Source organism: Agelaius phoeniceus, chromosome Z, assembly GCF_051311805.1.
Source record: "Agelaius phoeniceus isolate bAgePho1 chromosome Z, bAgePho1.hap1, whole genome shotgun sequence".
Classification (NCBI taxonomy): Eukaryota; Metazoa; Chordata; class Aves; order Passeriformes; family Icteridae; genus Agelaius; species Agelaius phoeniceus.
This window is the reverse complement of record NC_135303.1, coordinates 44,746,163-44,768,903: the sequence shown is the minus strand read 5'-3', so window position 1 is coordinate 44,768,903 and position 22,741 is coordinate 44,746,163. Positions and strand designations below refer to the sequence as shown.

General features: G+C 35.4%; 1 protein-coding gene across 9 annotated transcripts in view; it reads left to right on the top strand.

Moving 5' to 3' along the window:
* Positions 1 to 22,741, top strand: part of LOC129133064 (leucine-rich repeat and immunoglobulin-like domain-containing nogo receptor-interacting protein 2) — a 484,996-nt gene that overhangs the window by 364,440 nt on the left and 97,815 nt on the right. For 4 of the 9 annotated variants that reach the window (XM_077172061.1, XM_077172060.1, XM_077172063.1 and 1 more), the window contains one exon: positions 1,343 to 1,429. The exons of 4 other annotated variants lie outside the window; for them this stretch is intronic. In XM_077172061.1, coding sequence (XP_077028176.1) covers positions 1,385 to 1,429 — 45 coding nt within the window. In that variant the 5' untranslated portion in view covers positions 1,343 to 1,384. Of the gene's footprint in view, positions 1 to 1,342; positions 1,430 to 22,741 lie in introns of those variants that run through there. One more of the 9 variants, XM_077172064.1, reaches the window with a different exon arrangement.

Sequence of the window (22,741 nt, the reverse complement as noted above, 5' to 3'; positions counted from 1 at the left end):
CATAGTGAAAACATCTCTTGTGGATATGAAGCGGAACATTCTCACATCTTACTAATTACAGCTAGAACAGTATGTATAGGCAGCAAATTATTTTCTCCCCTCTCTTCCCCACGTTGTACTTTCCTTGGAGAAATCCACTCTACAGGGCATTTAAACAATGAGGAAGATGCAGAGGTTGCCACAAGAGTATTATGTAGCAGATTGTCAGAGTATGATTAGATTGGGGCGAGGTCAAGCATGAAAACCTGCTGATATTGTCAGCATGACAACAAGATGCTTTAAAAAATCTTACCTTCAGTTGCCTTTCTATGATGCAGTTACCTCTATAGAGCCGTCTGAGAGCACTGGGCTGGGGTTTGAATTTTATTCAGTTGGGATGAAATTTTCTGTGACAGTCTCATATAATTTCAAACTAAATTTGGGAAGAAATGTTGTTTATTGCTCTTCATTAAAACATCCTCTTGAAGTCAAATGAAGCTTGCTTAGCTGCTCTTGGAAGATTGTCGTTTTCCTCCTTGCACTGTTGAAACTCTTCATTCTATTCTGAGGTCTTCAGAAGTTTTTAATTACAATATCATACTGACCTTACAAGGTGAAAATGAAAATTTACTCATCTATTTTCAAAAGCTCTAAAGTCTGTAACCCCACAACAGCAGTATTTTGTAGAATGTGGCATCAATAACTAAGCATGTCAGCACATGCTGATGCTTAATTTTGAAGAAATAGGATAAATATTGTAATAATTAATCTTTTTTTATGCTGAAAAGAGAGAGGAGAAATCATGTTTTACTGGAATAGACCAATCTATTCCCATTATGGAGCAGTTCTTGCCAAATAGATGGTCCATCAGCATTAAATATATCTTAAGAATATGTTTTAGGACCTTCCTGTGCTTACACTTAACCTCAGATCACAACATATGTATAAAAATCTCATTCCATCTGAGTAAATCAATAGTCAGATTTTAATAGATTCTTAGTGGCCCCCATCAAGAGGGGAAGTGTGAGGTGGTTCTGGTGGCCAGCACTAGAGGAATGCAACAGAATTCTGCTCTGCTTTTTCTATATAATGATTTAGAGTTTGTCACAAAAATGTCATAGAATCTCATTTAGTAGGTAATTTTGGGGGAAATTGTTCAGCTTATTCAGTCTGTACATTGCTCTGTCTCTGTATTTTCCATTAATAGGCATTTAAGAAGTGCCTAAACACATTTAGATATTTCATGAAATGCTGCTTTTTGACCCAGTGTTGTACGTGCTGTCATCACTCTCCCTTGTATTGTGTGTGCCTAAGGAAAGAATCCTACAGAATTGGCTGCTTTTTCTCATTCTCATTCCTCCAGGAACCTGGAGCTGGCAAGTTTGGATCAAATACAACAGAGTAGATGCCTCAAAGATTGGAATTTCTGCAGATTTTGTTGAAGTCAATGGTGAGTAGAGGGAGGAGTCCTAGATCAGTTTTCCATGGAGGCAAAGGCTGATGTCTGAGCCTTGTGGACACCTGGGCACAACACCTGTTCAGGTAGGGTAAGATACACGACTTGTAATCTTCAGGCCTGTGGGAGGAAATATGGGACACATGGAAAGGAGAGAGAAAAGAGCGCAAGTATTGGAATGGCTGCAGTGGCAACAGGTTTTAAATGAAAGATTAATTTTCTACAATAAGAGAAGTGAGGAAGGCATTAAATGGCAATCTGGATAAAGAGCTTTCACTGTGTTTTCTCTCTGTTCATTGAATTTCTCTTTTATTTTATACTTTATATTTTCAAGAGTGTGAAAGGGATAAAAATAAAAATTTACAACTCTGAAGTTTTAGCAAATTATTTAGAACAATTATTTGCACAGAAGACAGAACAATTGCTTTAGCTGCTTTTATAATGGTCTATTTTAATGCATATGCATTCAGGTTTCCTTTTATTTCTCTTCCCATCCAGCCCTCAAAGCAGAGAAAATGCTTTTTGATATTTTTTTAATCCCTAAATCTTCACTTGAAGTCTGTCTTGTGAGAACTAGCTAAAACTATAAAAACCTGAAACTAGTTAGCAGATATATTGAAGAAAATAGATAATTCACTTCTGGGATTGACATGGCATCACACTGAGTATATTGCTGGTGGCATGGGGAAAAGGCAGGCTCTTATGGGAAGGGAAAACCATTTCGTTTCCTTTCTAAGACCTCAGTAATGACAAGCTAGCGCTCCCTATTTTATGAATTACCTCATGGGAATAACCCACTAGGTTCTGACTTATCTCTGGACCTACAGAGAGCACACTGGATGGAAAAGAGTAGCATTTTTTCATGTAGATATTTTTATTTCACATAGACATTTTATCTTGTGCCTTTGTACCTTCTCAGAAGTACAAGATAGATTTACATGTTCTTCTGAAGTTGTTCATCATCTGGGCTTGATTTACATCCAGAAATTACATATCCTAGCTTGTGGGACACAAGCTCCTCAAACCATGCAGCCAACTTGTGTGTTGTACAGAAATGTGCACCTGACATTGTCTTAGACAGGAACTTTAATTATTTCAATATTTCTATAGTAATTGATTACTCAATGTTTTAAGTAGGCTAATGAGAGGAGGATTTGTGCCTCTTGCCACATAAATTGACAGGTACAAGGTGGCTCTATACACCAGTGAGCAAAGTCTTCTCTGAAAGATAACTCTTAACATTTGGTTCCCTGTGATGTAAAACAAACCTCCTAGACTGCCTGGACACCTTTCCAGCCCCTGAGAACATCAGCATGCCATCATGGTGAATCCAGCATAGGCAACAGGTTTTACTGACTGCTCCTAAGCCACATTCTTAAGCACATGACAAAATAATTTTACTGATCACCTGTCCACTTTCAGGTCTGTTATTCACAGCTGTGTCTCATTTGCATAATTAACACATCAAACCAAAGTTGCCTCTTTCTGAGAAGGTTTAATGCTCCATACAAAGAAGATATGTGGAAATTCAAAACTATATAAGCTCAACATATCCTAATTATCTATTGAAATAAATTCAGGTATGAAGCATTCCATGTGAAAAATACTTTTAGAGATGGAGAAATTGTGTTCTTCTTTCCATTGTATAATAAATCAGGTCAATGCAGAGTAATGCTGTTCTTTTTTGGATGGTAGTCAAATGATTTACATGCCAGGAATAGAATATTAGACAGTGATTTGTTTTAATGGAACCTACAATAACTTTTGCCACATAGATATTGAAATAATTTTTGGACTCCTATCAAGTTCATCAGTCTTCAAAATCTGCCTTCACTTTCTTTTCATTTGATGCCTATTGCATAAAAAAAATCCTGAAAAACAACTATTTTCTTTAAATATATCCTTTTCCAAGAGAAAATTTATTCTAACAGCAGTTGAGAATTATAGACATATCCATAGGTTGTTAAAAATCCTTTCTGAGTAGCTGCTCTTCAAGCATTTATTTCTTTTATTTATTAATGTAGAGTTTCACTGTTTGAAAATTTGAAAGGGGCAGTTATTTTATATTATGTTTCTTATGAATAGCTTACATGCTTGGCAACTTCCCCATCAATTCAAGATCAGTTTCATTTTTTAATTTTTATTACATTCATAGGAGAACCAAAACAAAACATGAGAACAAAATCATTGATTTGACCCATAATTTAGAATCAAACTCTTTAGCCGAGAGAGATGAAAAAAAATCTAAAACTTGAAAATGCAGCTATGATGTATGAATGCAATCTTTTACAAGCATCTGTGTCTGTGTTTTGTGGAAGTGGTGTTGAAGGAGCAAGTGGAAACTCCTTTCTCATGTGGGAGAATATCTTTAATAGTAATATAAAGGAAAGGAAAGGAAATTTCATATAATTTTCTGTCGCATGCTTACTGCTTGATGCAGGATGAGGCAAAGCTAGTATTAGCCATCATTCAATAGAAAAGATTTGAAGCATAAATCAAAACACACAGACAGCTATATGTGTAGATATTTGGACGGGCAGAAAGAATTGCAAATTTTTTGAGAATTCTGCATGTAGGCCTGCATGTGCAGGTTGAATGGATTATTTCAAACTTTTCTAAGGATTTGTAATGACCTGTTCGATGGAGCCGAGATTCACTGTACATAATACAGTGAATTATGTACACCATCTCAAGAAATAAAACAGCATGGCAATACATTTATATAATATGCAAGAAAAAATAATTTCTTGAGCTGAGCCTTGAAATGCTAGTCAAGCACATGGGTTGTAATAGCAATTATTGTTGCATTCCAGTGACAAGGTATGATTACCTTGTCAACTTCATGGCAACAAAGAGATGACTTCCATGTGACAGAGTAGGAGTCAGATTGCACCACACAACACATCACCCAGAGCAGGTAATGTCTCCACATCATACAAACAAACTTTTATGCACCCTGTAGTTTTCATACCAAATAAAGGACAACAGCAGTGGCATACGACCTGATCACCAGGTTAATCCTGTGAGGAAACTGATAAAGGAAGAATGGAATTTCAATGCAGAAAAGGCCAGAAAAATGAAGCAAATGTGAAACTATAAGAACAGATCTACAAAGTCAAATTGAAGACCCCCCTGTCCCAGCATTCCATTCCTAGTGATAAGTCAAAATAATTTTTCAAGAAGAATATAGATTCTAAACAACTATATACAATGTTTTCCTGATATATTTGCCCAGCCTCTAAGAAGCTGCTTTAGGAAGACTATGATATTCCTTATTTTTTAGCAACCCATAGTGGATTTCTTTTCAATAACTATTTTGAGTCTTGCTTAGAGCAGGGTAAACCTATGATCAGTCATAGTGAGAAGGCTTTCATCGCTTAAGTTGTTCTCATATTCTGGAAATAATCAGTTCCTTTATTTGCTTTGTACTTGTTGAGTACAAATTGTGTATGTTAGCTCCTAGTTATGCTTCATGAAGTTACACCAGAATTTTGACTAGATGAGTATACAGAGATTTCATAAAATAAACCACATTAATTATTATCTTTTGTTATGTTTTAAAATAATTCCGACATCAAAAATCATGTGTGAGTGAGGTGGAAATCTTTGCCAATATCAACACTATCTTCCAAATTTCCTCTGTCCCATATTTTGCAGACTTTGTTTCTTTGAGAAGTCTAACGAAAGACTTGAAGCAAAATTGTTTGTTTGCAGCATGCTTCTCTAGACAAAATCATTATTCAGTACTTGTAAGAGACATAATTATTTTTTTCTTTACAGAATACTTATAAAAACTACAAAGGCAAGTTGAAAATCCACCTGATCCACAATAATTCAAACCCAAACCAGCTACATAATCACCAGTTTTCTTTGGTACTAAATAACTTAAATTTTATTATTTTATTTGCTAACTGCTGCAGATTAAATAAAATACTTCAAATGCTAAGACATTGCTTCAGAATATATATCCCTAAATGAGACAAATTTGGTATCTTCCTGTAGAGACATATAGGGTAGATGTAGAGAGATGAAGTACATGAAAAGACAAGCTTTGGGTATGAAGCAACATCTTGTTTTTTGTTGCTCTTTCAGTCATTCTTGATAAATCCTGGTTTCCAGGCTTCTTGATGATTCTTGTTGATTTATCATTTTCATTGGCTTGCCTCAGTTTTCTCTTAATCCTGCATCAGTGGTTGATCACTGACTGTAAAAGTGGCATGACCAAGGTATTTCTTCACTGATCATTCAGAAAGATTAGAAACATTTTCCAAGCTGAGTAAGTCACAAGATGGATGACCTCCCAATGGTCACATAAAACACATTGCTTTACTAACTCAATAACTAACAAGTAAACTTCCAAACCTCACTTTGGTGCTTCTCCTATCTTTGAGATTAACTACCCAGCTCTTCACTGCTTAGGTTTTAGTTTTCACAGCACTGATATTCAGATAGTGGGAAAAAAGAAGTACACTTAAGACTACAGAGCTTTTTTGTGTTTCCCACCACACTGTGTCAAATTTATATGAAATAATAGCATATCATCAAACTATTCACTTACATATTTAGTATTTTAATAAAATTCAGTAATAAATAATAAAGGAAATTACAAGTACTAGCACAAGGGCATTATAAAATAAGAAAATACTTTGAATCTATTGGAACATAACCCAGAGTTATATGATAAAGTCAAAGCTTAAGTGTTGTTCATATTTTTAAGCAATAGTAAAAGTCCAGTCAGACAGTCTGTCATAGAAAGAGCCCCACACAGTTCATTCCAGGGGCTGCATGGTTTTGTCTAGTCTTTGAAAAATCACTGAAAGAGAAAAAATAAAAGGAGATGAAATCTATGTTGAAGTCATGCTTTTATGAAATGTCATGATAAACTTCCTTTGAAAATATATATAGCATTAATATTGCTTAGTTTGAGTTCCCACTGAATAAGAAGTGAACCTCAGCAGTATCATCCTTGTTCTATAAACCTTAGAGTCTGCTTAATTGAAGACTCATTAAATTTACTGTCTAAAACCATTTGTCAGTGAACTGGTTTTGCTTGTTTGTCAAAATTCCAGTCTAAGAAATCTGTATCATTTTCTGCTAAGGACTATTCAGGTTAGTGTTTTTAATGATGGCTATAACTTCCTGTGAAGTTCTCCAAATGTCAGAATTAATTTTTCTTATCAGTATATAAAATAAAAAATATACTGAAGATTTCTTTTTCACCACTCTAAGAACTCATCTAGAAAATAACTACTTCTGCTGATCCATTGCTTCCTAGCAGAGAATAATGTGATATATATATATATAGGGTAGCCAGCAGCTCATTTATCAGAGAAGAAAAGTCTTAGTTTAGTTAGCACTGCTGAGCTTTGTCTACAATGAAAACTTAACCAGTGCTAACAGTGTTTGTGAGAAGCGTATGTAATAGAAATGGTGCTAAAAATAGTTCAGCTGCAAAAAAAAGATGGGGTAAAATACATTGCACACATATCTAAAATTCCTTCTTGACATCCAGAGCAGGCAAATTTTAGTTCACAGGCTCAATATATGGAGATGTGGTCCACATCTTGAAGACTTTTTGAAGACTTACTGCTATTTTTAAAATACTGTATAAAATTTTGCAAAGACATTTTTCTTACAGATTTCTTGATCTCTAAATAAGGTTTAATGAAAAATTATATTCTGCCTGTTTTTTGAATGGGGGACAAATCTTCATTTTATCTGTTTCTTTTTGCAGATTCTGACTGAATTTTCTTACAAATTAATTTTTTTACAGAATTTTTTTTAAAACAGAAGAATGACTCTTTGCTTTCACATTTGCTTTCTACTGGTCTTAGTTGTAAAACCTCTGAAGAAAGAAATCTATCCCATGTAATTGGAGCTTACTTCGCTTACTTTCTTGTTTCTGAAAATGAAAAGCACTTCAGACATTGAAGAAGTAATACTGTAATATTTGCCCTAATATTCACTGAATAGAAGGATTTGAAATTTTTTCTGTCTCATCAGGTATGTAAGTGCAAGGAGTTTTTGATTCATTTGCATCTTGCTTACATTTACTATTAGGAAAAACAAAACCCACAAAAACTCCAACCCAAACCAAAAAAGCCATGGTCAAATCACAATAAAAATCTGGGCTCAGTAAGGCTGAATACTCCAGAGCTGAAGGGCACAGCTGTGATGCATGGTCTGTCACCTACATGGCTGTCTCTGATGGCTGAGGAACATCACAGCAGCGTGAGAAGTATTGCAGCCCTAAGCCCTGGTCGTACCGACTGTATAGCCTGTGTCATCGTCTGCATGTGAAAGGGATTGAGGTGAAAACATTGCCACACCTGACAATAAGAACTGAATCCATTTAACAAACATTTTTTCTCAAATCACCATTTCTAAACAAAATTGTTTGCTGGCTGGTAAGAAACTTGCACTTTTTTCCATCAATCCTGTACTTTCAGTTGGCTTCCTTGAAATACATGTGCAGCTGAGTATGTACAATTCTTTTCTAACCTTGGGTCTTAATCTGCCATTGTTCATTTTGAAAGCTGAATTCGCTGAAAAAAATTTGGTAAACCAATGACTCATGTATTATTTAGAATTCAAATGGTAAAAATCTGATCCTGGATTTAATGTATGCTATATTAAAGTGATTCTAAAAGGCTTTTATCATTTTCCTGTAATTCTAAGCAGAGCTCTGCTTGCTTGTTTTTTGCAATTTTACTTATTTTTTTAGGCTTCCTGTGGGTTCCCTCATTTTCAGTAATGCTGTTAACATAATATTAACCAGTTCTGTGGTTCTGTTTTCTTTTTCCTTTTTTTCTTTTCTTTTCTTTTCTTTTTTTTATTTTTCTATTCCACTCCTAGTAAAACAACTTCTGTATGATTATGTATGCCAGGTTTGAAACAAAGATCAAGTGCTTTATCCACCAGTACTTCAGAAGAACTTTGCTTTATGGAGCCCTTCCTTTCTCATCTCTTAACATTTTGAAGTCATTGGATTTAAGACTCCTTTGAGAATCACTCCTTTTGGCGCAGTCTGGAGAGAGAACAGGAATGTAAAAAGGGGGTGGTGTGGAACGCTTCTCTTTTGCAGAAGGGTGAGACCATGGCATTGGCTAGTCTAGTGCTAAGAGCTTATTGATGTAGAAATGGTGTTAGAGGCGTGAGATGCCAATCACAAAGTGAGTGAACTTCAGAAAAATATGGAACAAATAACAGGCAAAAACAGCCTTTAAGAGAGTGACTGCACAGTGATCAGAATCACAGCTGAGAATACAGGGAGAGTTTCCCAAATGAGGGATGATATTTGACTGCTTAGTAAAGGCCTGAGGCAGTCAGCCCCAGGTGCTTAATGGAAACATTTTTTCTATGTAGAGTTATGCCTTTCACAGTGTTTTTAACAGAAGTCTGCTGAGCCTTTCAATCCATGAAACAAAAGTTTTTCACTTATTGATGATTTTCCTAGGCTTTCTGTCCTTGCAGTAGTGCATCTAACAGGAGGAAGTATATGTCTTGACTGTAAGATGAAAGAAATAAAAGTCCTGTAGGTTTGAAATTCACTATTTAGTCAATAATTGATCAATTGACCGATCGATATTCTCATCACATAAAAGGAAGATGCACAGTTAAAAAAGTAACAAGTCAGAAGAGGAATCCAATTTCAATCAGTTCAGTCCACTCAGCTAGTTGAAGGGGACTTTTCCTCTACCTTAGCAAAATAGGGAGGTTGTCTCTTAGTTCTTCCAAGGGAAAGAAAAGGAATTAAATATTTTCAAGTAGGAGGACATGATCTAGAAAAGAGAAAAACAGCATGATGGCTCAAAGTTGAAATTAAGTCAATTTTCTTCCTGACTTGAAGTTAAGAGGATGAAAAATTTTACTTTATTGCTTTCTACATCTGAACTTAAAAAAATAAAGATCAGGGGATTGGAACAAAATGGGAAGCAAACTACTAAGAAGTTGGGATAAATCACAGCTACATTCTATCTCCATTCACCACCACCCTATTTCTGTATGTAAGGTCTTTTTTATTTAAAATTCAGCTAGGTAATGTTCAGATTTGTTTCAGTTTCTATTCTCTAATTGTATTTTGCAGTGAGTAACACTTGTCATCATCAAAATATAGCTGCATGTTTATGATATACGTTCATGTTTTTGGAAAGGGATGAAAAGTTAATCTAATAAGTGCATATTTACTTGGGTTCTTTTATTAGCCAGAAACACTACTATGGTCTGTAGCTATTAAATAAAAATTCCACTTTCCACTTCATCTTACTTATATATAATGTATTCTTAGGACAGTATATTTATATTAAGGGAGTGATGAATCATGAAGTAGAACAGGAAAAGCTGTGTATCGACTTGTCTTCATTTTCTGCCAAACTCCTAAACTAAATTAAAGTTCCTCAATTTGGAAGTTTGGAGGTTTTTATCTTATTTCTAGTTTATTGATCAAACAGTTCATTGATTTATTTTATTGAGCCTGTAAAACAAACATCATTGCCTTTGGTCCCTGTCTACATTCTACTTTTACCTTTTAGTCTAAGTACCTAATGGATGACAGATGCTATTGTGGGAAAGCTTGAGACTATAAGCAGCAGGTACTCAGCTGCTCATGACCAAAATGCAGTACCTCTGAAATTTTCATTCTTTCCACTCTTGTACATATGACTCATGCTTAATTTGTGTAGTGATTTTAATTTTATGAGGAAGAGATAGATGCATAAAAATACTTATGCATTTCCTGTCATGCTTCAGGTAGACACATGATTAAAACCTTATAATCAAGAAATAATTTTTCACATTCATAGAGTGCTTGTCCTGCTACTCAGGACCTATTTTTAATTAAAAATCTGAGCTCTGGTATACATGCAAATATCACTATGTTAACAGTAATCACCATGAAAACATGAAAGACTCACCCACTGTCTTGATAAAGCAACAGAGAAGGAAAGCAGTGAGATATCTTACACCTTTCTTAGCTTCACAAAATGAATTGTAATAGACACAGTATAACATGAGGTTTTCACAAGATTAGCCCTCCCTGAGGGATTTGCTCTCTGAAGATGAAGGATGCTGTAAGGCAGAACTGGGAAACTTTAACTCTTTCTTACTATTCAGCAGGAAAACATTAATATTTTACAATGGTAATGTAAATCTGATACAGCGCTTCATTAAGAGCAGTTAAGAACTAAAAAATACAGAATTTTTACTTTTTGAAATGTGGTAAAAGAGGGTAAAATGATACAAAATGCCATAGAAGAGTATAACTAAATTCCTCATTACCTGTGCTCTGCATCATACTGGAACCTTTTGTTTCAGTGGTGGAGAGTGAGTAAGAAGTTCTTTCTAATTCCTATTGTTAGAGAGATTAATATAGGAAAGCCAAGCTTATATTGCAAGAGTATTGAAGTTTATATGAAGAATCAAGGTCTCCGTAATTTGGACTTTTCTGATGATCAGAACTCACTGTACCAACACTCTGGTATCTGTAAAGCAGAATCCCTGCATAATCTTTAAAAACCACCAGTAAGTGCAGCTTTGTGTCGATCCAGACGCAATGTTTTGGTCATTCATCCTTTATTAATACATATGGTTATTTGTTTATATTCCTTTATAGGTATACCTTGTTATGGTATACCTTGTTAATGTTTCATTCTGCAGAATGTGACTTCACAAAATATATTGTTGTGTATCCAGCCATTACTTACATAGAATATACTTGACTTGCACAGGGTGTAAGCAACTGTGTGGCTTTTCTGACTTTGGAGGGAAGCTAAGTAGAGATGAAGTCGGGCATAACTGGATTACATGCCAATTCTCATTCCAAACTAAGTGCCAGTGAAATCCTTTTGGGGTCCATTGCAGCCACACTATATACATATGCAGAACATGTGCCTGAAAGTTTTGTCGTCACCTCTCTCTGAATGTCTCTCTCAGAATGCTTATACAATTGAAATAATTATACAATAATTATTTATTAATAATTATTATTAATAATTGAAATCATTATACAATTGAACAAATGAGCAGGTATGGATTACCTGAGAAATATCAGAAAGTAGTAGCAATAAACACAGCATAGGGAAAAATCTCTTTGTTTTTATTTCTATAGATTATAACAGCATGGTGAATATTCATATTTATAAATATATGGGTTGGTCCAGGCAGCCCAGAAAACATGCAGCTTTCTATATGGTTATTTTCCTGCACTAGATCATGTTGGCAGATATTGGTACTTAACTGCTCCATCTTAAGACCTTTCTTCTTTTATTTCCATGTGCAAAGATGAGGTTTCTTGCTCATTCTCATTTCAAAAATGCTCTTCATTTAGCAAAACAGATGTTCAATTCAAATAGGCTTCAGGTAATATGGACATCTCTGCCTTTCCTTAGTGAATCCATCATAACCAAATTACATATGCATAAATGCAGCCTAAGTCCTTCAAGGACATACTAATTAGCTGTGTCATTTCAGATTCACTCTTTGGAATAAATATACCCCTGTGGCTGTTTGAAGCATTTAGATTCACAGATTCTATTTGAAAATAGTAATTTGAAATATATTAGCTATATATTGTTATGTACACAGAAAGAAAAAGGGACAAGAAGATAGTTATTCACTAAGGTGTAAAATAAGTTGACTTATTGCACAATCATATATCCTTTTTACACACATACAAGTTGAGACTCTGATCAATCATCTCTACTACTCCTAATTTATTCACAGTGATATAGCTTAGCTAACTGGATTTTTCCTATTCATAATGAAGTGACAGAAAATATTACTAGCACCAGTAATTCACTGTCATGAATACAACCATCATAGGTAATGGAAGATTTTGATTTCTGTCAGTGTAGGTAAATGAAATATTTCTAAAATATGGTATATGTTAACATAACTTGAGATAAAGCAAGTTCAATGGAATGTCTGCTATAGAGAAAACCTATAAGGAGATCCATCAACTTCAGAAAAACTTTAAAAGAGTTGAAGCATTTTTATTAGGTGATGATCTTACACCAAGATTCGTTGAAATAGGCAAACTATGTAGTATGAGATTGGATGACAAGACACAGTAAAGAGATACTAGGTTATTCATAGCTGCTCAAACTTCATGACAGTGTCTATCTAATTAATCAGATGTGCCACTTTAAGTTCCAATTTTTTTGCTGTTTTTTGTAGTGTAAAAACAAGGAAACTGTAGTGACAAACTTCTCACTCAGAGCTGATAGTAGCTGTGGTACTGTCAAAATCAGGAGAAGCTCTCCCTTGGTGTGAATGCAAAGCAGTGGAAACCTACATGGATTAAACCAAAACATAGTAGTGCTAGCAAGTATTGCAGAGGACATTTGGAATAATCATGCAATCACTATTTCTTTCCTTTTCTCCTTTATCTACTAGGCAACATTCAACCTTACCTAGCTAGATGTTTTGGTTCTTTTGTTTTAATATAAGGAATTTTAGAAACAAACACGCACACTTCCATCAGGTTCTAAGGAAGATGAGACTGACAACAAAAAGTACTTCAAATCTAGGAAATCACCAGTAGGCTGGAGTGACAGATTCACCAGAAATAAAGTTGTGTTGTGTGTTGGAAACTGGTATGTGTGTACAGGGAATGTAGCAATCACAGAGTCATAATGTTTGATTATAAATTACATTTGAGGGCTCATTAAGGCACAAGAGCATGCATTTCAATAGAAAAACACAAGGATTTAATACAGGTAAAAAGTCATTATGGCACTCAAGGGCAAAATAAACTGTGAGCAATTCAGCATGCCTTTATAACAGTAAAGTAATATATATTCTGCTTCAAGCCTTACCCCAATAAAGAGGCCCTAGTTCCAGACAACGCTCCAAATAACTGAGAAATAGAAACACATTATTTACTGATTGGCATTTCTCCCATTTGTTGCTTTGCCTGTCTTCAAATTTTATTTAAGGGTCTTTTTTAATTGAAATTTGGCCTGAGAAGAATTTGACAATACTGCTAATACTGATATTATGAAAGTCACATAAATACTAAAAATGTGGCTGAAGCACAGTCATGTTCCACCTTCCTCTCAAAATGAGAAAGTTTTTCATACCACTGTTATAAGGCAAATTATACAGCTAGATTACAAATGCATATCTAAGCAGCACTTTGGCATTTTGTAACTTTTGTACAGTGTAAGTGTTAAAAGCATCTTTTAAAAACAAACACATCTTTCCACTTCCAAAAAAGTTACTTACAACATTCCTCTCATGTTCTCAGGGAAATTATTACACTGATGACTCCATTATGCTGATCTTTCTAAGTTAGTCTGAAAACCTGCATAGCTGTGGCACTGTGGTGCTCTGTGGTGATTTTCCAAAAGGCTAATTATCTAGTGTCAAGTACATTGCTAGTAGAGTAGTGCTAACTACCTTCTTTTCCTCTATTTGTTCAACTAATGAACTTAATTAGGTTCAACTTATGGTTATTGCTTTTCACCTGTTCTTAACTTGAAACTAGCCGCTGCTCTTGTCAGTTTTAATGAAGAAACCTGTTTTTTCCAAAGATATTAGTTCTGTCATTTAAACATATTAGCCCTCTGAGAGATGGCAGGGGGACCAAGACTAAGTGCACAACACAGCCTCAGTACAGCTGCAAGAATATTCATAGACCACGGCCTCTTGGTGCACATTTGTGGGCACGTGAGAGAGAAGGGTCTAATGGGGAGCTTTAAATGTGGCTTGGCTAAGGGTAAAATGTTTTCCAGCTTGGGCCAGAGAGCAGGAGAAATACTAACACCTTGGAGGTTCTCACAGAGACAGCAGGGGCTGGAACACTCACTCAGCAAAGGATATTGTGGGACTGGTTCAGTGGGAGCAGATTTGGCTTCACAGCATCTGACTGCACTCCAGTAGAGAGTGATCGCAGGGCATCACAGGGATGGGGATGGGGATGTTTTCTTCACAGTGATTTCTGATGGGAGAATGAAAGACATTGCCAAAACAGAAGTTTTAAGGTTTAAGACTAGTTTTTTCCCCACAAGGACAACCAGGCATCAGTGCAGGGCACAGGGAGGTGATGGTGCCTTTCTCCTTGGAATATTTCCAAACTCCTTGTAATAAATTCCTAAGAAACCCAGTCAGACCCCATGTCTGAGCCTGTTCTTTGCAGGGGTTAGGACTAGAACCTTCTGAGGTCTCTGCTGGCTTGATGTTTTATATAACTGCTTTGATCACCTCCATGGTATTTCACCACTAGGTTCACCTGGCTTATTCATTTTTACCCAAAGATCAGCCACTGTAAATCACATACATTTTGAAGACCTGCCTTCAACAAAATGAAGCAATAGAAATTCTGCTAACTAAGGTGTTAGTCCAAGCAGTGGATTTCCCCTGCTTTTCATAGACTTTTATTTTAGTTAATATCTAAATGCCTTAGACAGAGAAGTCCTACCCAAATGCAAAAGAACTTTTATTTTTATTGTAGTATAGAAAAGCCTTAGTAAGTGTAGAGGTTGCAAGCTTTGTGCTTTAAATTCTTTACCCTCCATTTAGATTCAATTTTTGCCTCTTGTGAATGATTCTTCCAGTATCAAGGGATACCTCTGTCATCACAATATTTTCAATAACATCCACAAATCCTCTGAAAGTCAAAGTATTAAGAACTATTCTGCAGAGAAAACATCAATTCTACTATATTTCAGCTATGAAATATGACACTTGCAAACAAATGCAATCCTTGAATATAGCGTAATATAAAAACTGAATGATATATCACCTCGGGCATGGCAATAGTTCTAGGAGTAATAACATGACTGTGATCGCTTCCTGCTATTAAGAAATGAACATTCCCTCCCATGTAAAGTAGAGAAACATTTCTTACTGAAGGGCAAGTATCCACATCAGCCACTGACAGATAATCTTTTGCAATAGTGTATGAAGTGAGTGCACCAGAGTAAATACATCCTCACTTTTACCTTTGAAATTTTACCACTTTCAAGGGTTATACATGGATATAATTGTCCATGGTTAAATAGAAAAGTCCAAGTGTAGTAATCATAGAAATTACTCTAGTTTTAAGATTTGCACCATCAATTTATGGGTATTTGAAAATATTAGAAATATTGCTTAAATAATTTAAATCAAATATGATGAAATCTACAGGGCAGAATTATGCTGCACTGCATATATGGCCATTCTCAGCCAAGCCCACATGCTCAACACACAATTATACAAGGCAAAGAGTGTGTGTGAGCAAATAAGAAATATGGACCTCAATATATTATCTGTAATGATCAACAGCCTTTCAAACCACTGAATAGGACCATAGATGTATTTAAGATCCTGGCATGACTTAATAGATGGATAGCATTCAGCTGTCTTTGAAGTTGTTTTCTTTCAATGTATTTACAGTTTCAAAGAGAGGTTCTTCTCCAGCTACGTGGTAAAGTTTTAGACAAGCCAGTTACCTACACTCTTCTAATTGACCTGGAATGGATAAAGTTGCACAGTTTTTATATGTTGTGCATTTAGGCTGACCAGTATTCAAAGCTCATAGTTGGGTCTCCAAACAAGACTTGTGTGTACCATTATTGTAGATTGTGATGTATCTGCACCGATGTCTTCCTCACCAGTTGTCATAATTTCATATCCTTTTCTCTTTTTAAAATTTAGTTTGGATTCATATGTTTACTATCTCTGTAATCTCATTAGCATACACTAAAGATATATAAGAATGTTGTTAAAATTTATGTCCTTAAAATATAGAATCTTTGCTTTCATTTTATAATTTAATGCTTGAAAAGGCATTGTGGATCCTGTGTAAGAGATGTGTATCTGGACCATAAATTAGAACTCTTTGGTTGGAAACATGGCTACAAAAGCCATCTCTTGATGACTAGTTTCCCTTATGCAGTCTTCCCTCCATTCTCTGACCCTGCTATTGTCTCATTATTTCCTCCTGAACAGAAATAATCTCATTTCCTAGAACTGACCTGTAGAGAACTGTCACAACACAAATCACTTGATCACTGGCTCAACAACCTGAGTCATGTCAGAAAGTCACTGCCCTGCCAAATCTATTTTAGAAACCCCTGAGGAGCTGACATCATTAATCAGTTCTCCCTGGTGAGGCTTGCTGCAGGGTTTTTTTAGGTTTTTGGATTTTGGTTCGTCTTTTAGTGGTTTGGGTTTTTGGTTTCTTTTGGGTTGGTTTGGTTTTTTTTGTTTGGTTGATTGGTTTGTTGGGGAGATTTTGTGTTTATTTTTGGGTTTTATTTGGTTTTGTCTAAATGTTAAGAATATGTCTGTTTTTCGCTTTCTGCTTTTTTAGTGGCAATGTTGTTAAAAAAAAATGGGATGTGTGCATAAAGCATGCACAGCACTGCTAGTTCACTACTGGAACTGCAAAGTTGCCACTTGACCAACAGAAATGTCAGCACGAATGAACATTATGTCACACAGTGATTACAGTTACTGTAATCTCTCTGCACTTACTTTGCTTTGCCTATTCCTTTGGTTTTTCCTGCTTGACATGAAAGTCTTTTTATCTCATAAGAAGAGAAGATTCAAATAAATTGATTTTAAAAATATATCCAAAAATTGACAAAATACCTGAAGAAAATAGAAAAAGAAAAGAAAATAATTCTTATGTTGTTTATATATAATTGCTGTTTTACAATCTTATATCTTCAAAGATGCAGATGGACTATTAATAATTTGTCATATCATCAGTTGTTAGGGTGTCATCTGTCATCAGAATTCTCAGACTCCAGTTTCTGTATGCTTTTGCTTTTGCCAAAGTGAATTGATGCAGCAAGGTCAATGTCTTAGTTGATGCAGCAAAGTCAATGACTTAGATGTCACTAGTCTTGTGCAGGAAATATGGAAAGGATTATTAGCTATGGAAATCTGTAAGAGAGCTAAAAGACAGTTACATAGATATAGTAAAAAGTTTTTGACTAGTATATCGGTTTAGAAGAATATTGCAGCAAGATGCAAGAGGAATTTCTTTCTTGAGATTGGGGTGAAAGCAGTCTTCCAAGCTTATTAAAAAAATGTAAAGGCATCAATCCAGGATAGCCCATCTTTATGTTTCCATTTATTCATTGACAAAAATGCCCCATTTCAAATCCCTTCTTATGATACTTTCACAAACCAGCTAAGTATCATTGTTTTGTAAGAATGCCTTTTGTCCCTTATTGAAGTTGACAACCTCTGTATTAATGATTAAGTAACTGCTAGAAGGAAATTCATGAGGGGAGGGAAGACTCTTGAACCATATTAATAGCTTTCTCAATATCTTTTGGACTTCTTGCCTGCTAAATTAGTTCTGTTCTTGAAAAATAATTTCTTAAAATTTTTATTTGGAGTTCCATGTTCCCTTCAATATCTTCCAAGCTGAGGAGTGCATTTGGTTTTGACTATAAAGTTTTGGATTAAAGAAAATCCCTTACCACCCCTATGCAAAAGCATCTCTGTATTCCTCTGTATTCCTAATAGGCCTGGAAACATGATGGGTATCTTTAAAAGTGTAAACAATACAGCTAAGTACATGTGTTCCTGAAATATCTTTGTTCTACCTCCCAGTCCCATTAAACTTGCTTTAAGACTCTAGGCTGTAAGAATTTTATACCTTCTTTCAGTTTGAGGTGTGGAGGTAGCCATTCACCTCTGGACTTGTAGTTTTAGTGAAGATTAAGTTTAACTGGTGCTTCCACTAAAATTACGCAGCTTTAGTTGCAATTTTCCATCTGCAATTAGATTAATCGTCTCCAAACTAATGAAGTGTAATTTGTAAATGAACTGTTTGTTTCTCTGAAAGGATCACTCCACTCATCTAACTGTCAAGTCTCTGCCAAATGGGTGCTTTGTTAATCATGACTGTCAGAGTCTAGCCTTTCTGAATTAGGTTGACTTTCTGGAGTTGTCCCTTGGTTTGACTCTTTGACAAAGACTAGGAAGGGCAGGAAAGACATCTGTTTCTGGTTTTCTTCAAAGCCACAGAAAAGCAGAGGTGCAGGCTTCTTTTTGCCTTCCATCTTTCCTTTGGCAGTGTAAAATAGGTCTTCAGGATTGGGTATTCTTACACAACATTTTCCTGTTACACGTTCATGATGATAAGGCATGCCTGAGATAAAAAATAAGAACAAATTCTTTATGATTATAATAAAGATCAAATACAGCACAGTATATTTTACACAGTAACAATAAGATGATATAGAACCCTAGGACTGGTTGGCCTTGAGCTTAAATTATCCTTTCTCAAGTCATTTCTTTCTAATGTTTCCCCTGGTAGTGCCTTATGATTCCAGGAATATGTTTTTAATGGTTCTTTCAGCTTTCAGGTAATATATCCTCATTCTCCTCAGAATATATTCTTCTCTCAGATTGATGCATCTGTGTATGTGTGTTTGTGTATGTGTGCACATGTTTGTGTGTGTGTGTGTGTAGTTTTGGGGTTTGCAAAAGGGATGGAGCTGCTGGGGTTTTTTGTACTTAAGAGCAGCAGTAGCAGCTAATCTTGAGTCCTTTATACTTCTGATAATAAAGTTCATCTGGTTTATACTGTTCCACTAGCATTTATCTAAAGGGTTGGGCTGAGCTAACAGTTGAGCTTTGTGAAACTGCAGATGCATTCATAATGCATAATTCAGAATGGCAAAATAATAGTCAGATCACACTACTTATATAAATTCCTTATTTCTTATTTTTCTCATGCTTCTAAACTTTGACAATGAACTGCTTTACTGCAAGCTGTTATTTGCATCCTGATTTGTTACAGTGTGTACAAGCTCCAAAGCAGCATTGTGCGCCCTTCTGAATTTGAGTGAATAAACAAGTTTGTCAAGTGGGGTTCAGGATTTGTAGTGATTTACAAGAATTACAAGTAGATTATTATTATTACCAATTCCAGTGTTTTGGGATTGGCCATTTTACTCACAGAGAATGGTATCTTTGAGGACAGATACATCAAGTAAATAAGGAAAAAAAAATGCAAAGACAGCTGAGATGCCATTATTTGAAATTTTGGGCATGTATATTTTTAACATTTATTATGTATATTTTTAACATTCACTGCTAGCCAAAAGCCAGAAAAGAGGACAGAAAGTGTTGTGTCAGAAAACAGATCTTACTAATATATTTTCTCTTTTCTCCTTTAGTAAATTGAAATTACACTTATTTTCTTGTGTAATAATTTGAAAGAATTTAAATTAATTCTTTATTTAACAGTTTTGTTTTTCAATTAGTGTATTAATTGCTCACTAATCAGTGAGAGTATTCTCATTTCTACGCTTCAAATCCATATTTTTCTTATGCATGTTCTTGATGTTCAGAGAGCTTTAATGTCATTTTGGAACAGTTTTAGTCCTTGTATATCAATATCAGGGGTTTTTTTCATTTTTAGCTATCAAAGTTACAAGCCACTGATTCCTCCCACCCCCATTCCTCTCACAATGATTAGGTTAATTTGGCAATATCCAACAGGGAATGGGCAATAACTCTTAAAATCAAATAGGTATTTCAATATATGAGGAATTAAGATTAAGATTACAGTTCACTTATGTTTTTTCATGCTAAAATGTTTGACAGCTCAGAACACAGCTGAAAACAATGAAAAGACACTACAAACATGGCAAAATGAAAATTAATTTTGCAATTGAATAGACATTATTGGAAAATTGCCTTGCAGTCTGTGGCAGTTTTCCCACTTTGCCTCTACAATGGTAAATATGGACTTAGTGTTCCAGTAGAGCCAAACCAGATTTCCTGATGATCATCCCACTCTAAGCTTGTCTCTCTTCTGCCAGCCTTATATCTCGCACCTAAAGTTCTGCTAACATCAAGGTGTCTAAAGAGTTATCTTTGTAGTGATAGAAATACGGTAACTTCTTCAAGAGCAGAGAGTTGCTCTGGCCCAGGATAGATAAAGGCATCGTATGAACTGGTAACAACCAGTTCTTTCCTTCCCCTAACCTCCAGTTCAGTCTGGTATGCAAGGGAATGGGGTAGGTTATCTCCCTTGTCCTCCTTTAACTTACCATGGCATAGCTTATTTCCTTCTTGTGCTCAAGGGCAGCTACTCTTAAGAAACAAGGGTCCACCTTTACCCACTTCTGAGTTTAGGCTGTCTCCAGCCACCTCCATCTGTCACAGGACATTAGGCAGGCATTCCAACTCTACTGTCATGTCCAAAAATTAAGTAGCATTTGTAAACAAAGTTAAAAAACATTTGTAACTGGGATGGGCAAACATTATTAAATAAGAGCTGTTTAATTAAACAAGAGCTGTGATATTAGCGTGGATAGCTAAGATTTATGAAAATCTCAATTCAGCACTATTTTGCTAGACTGAAATCACACCTAGGAGCTAGTTGATGAGTACAAGGATTTTCACAAGAGAACATTTGCTGCAAATGTAGGAATAAGTGTGTTGGCAATTAGAGACTTTGGGGGAATATAAAAGATCAGCCTCTGAAATTGAATTTAGATGTGACTGTTCTATTTTCTGTGATTGATCAGGCTTGTGCAATGCCTCAGCTTTTCATTAATGTCAATGGCTAGACTCATGTGCTCTGCCACTTCAGCAGAGGGAAGGCCACTTGAATTCTGCTTTCATTCTCCTTTTCTTATTTCCCTGGGGTTCAAGGGTCAGCAATCAAAGTACACATCAACCAGCCAAAACTGAAACTTTTCCTGCCTCACTGAACAGACTCTGAAAAAGACCTGTTTGTATGGATCATGTCTATTGCTACTTGCCATTGCTATTTATCTTACAAATAGAAGAAAAAACATCACCTGCATTAGTCCTGGAATCCTGTATGAAATTATTCCTTATATCCGGGCAGACAAGTATTTGTATTTTGTGTTTATCCTATAACAAGTTATGATTTCCATTGAGAATGTATCATTCTAACACATATACTCTTTAGAGAGACTGAAAGAGCTAGCTTAGTTCAAGGGTGATCTTCATTTATGGAATAGACTGTGAGTCATTTGTTTCCCCATAAGCAAAATGATTATCATGCTTACTGGACCATTGAAGGCCTCTCAGAATGTACAGCTAGAACTTATCTTGGGTTTTATGCAAGCTTTAATCATGACAGTAACTTAAAAACAAAACGAGCAAAAAATCAACAAAAACAAAAACAAACAAAAAAAACCAACCAAGCAAAATTAAAAAGCTGTAACAAAAATAACAAGGAAAAGTAGAACTTGATTGATAAGTGACGAAATATCCTTGTTGAAGTTTATGGAAGTCAATTTTTTTTTATCTAAGGTACTTGAAATGCAAATAATATATGACTATCTTTAAGTTCATGTGCAACCTAAACCATTCTATGATTCTGTGACTTTTTCTGACACAACATGGAATCACCTTCTAAGGAAATTTGTCCTACAATGTCACTGTTAAGAAAAGAACAACTTTTTTAGGCACCACATGATATGTGGTTGAGTGAAACTGAACAAAGGGAAATGACATATTATGAGCAACACAAAGAGAACATAAGAAGTGATACATCCACTTAACCTTTCTCATGTTTTTTTCTAGACCAGCTCTCTTCAGCAACTGCTTCTTGTTCTATGTTATTCTTCAAGCTACTAATGAAAGCTGGCAGCTGTCCTGCTAGCTACCTGAGTCTTTGGTTACCCAGTTAGAGAGTGTTGATGAAACCAGCAGCTATTAACACAGAGGCATACATTTTCACCTTCATGGTGTGTTTGGGTTCTGCCCAACAATCTTTAAAAAATAATCCCCAACACCAATTATCAGCCGAATGTTTTAGTTTATTTATATACATATACACACAGGCACACAAGCTTGACAGACTTTTTTTCTAATTTTTATTTTTACTTAGCAAAATGTAAGTAGATGGTTTAGTATGCACTTGTATAAAAGCTGTAATTAGTAGAAGGTTGGGCTAAACATGTATTAAAAGAGAGAACCCTGGCAAACTGTGTGTGCATGGAGTTGTTTCTTTTTTCTCTCACTGCTGTGGTTGATGTTTTATTCAGACGATCTCTAAAGACAGTTAATTAGCTCAAGGAAGCAACACAAAAATTTAAGTTAGGTCAGGTAATGAGTTCTGTAGTTTCAGTTGGCTTCCCTGGGTGATTTAACAGAACAGCATTATGTTTTCTCGTGGCCTTGGAAATCCTCAGGCTTAACTCCCAAACTTTCACTTGAGCACTCACAATATCTGCTATCTAACTGATAAATTAAAAATGACAGAGGATGAGAAATGGAGAATAAATTGGCTGTTCCGAGTTCAGCACTAAAGGACAGTAGCTTGGATGATTCACCTTCAAGGACCAAAGGCAGAAATAGCCTTTGAAAGCTGAG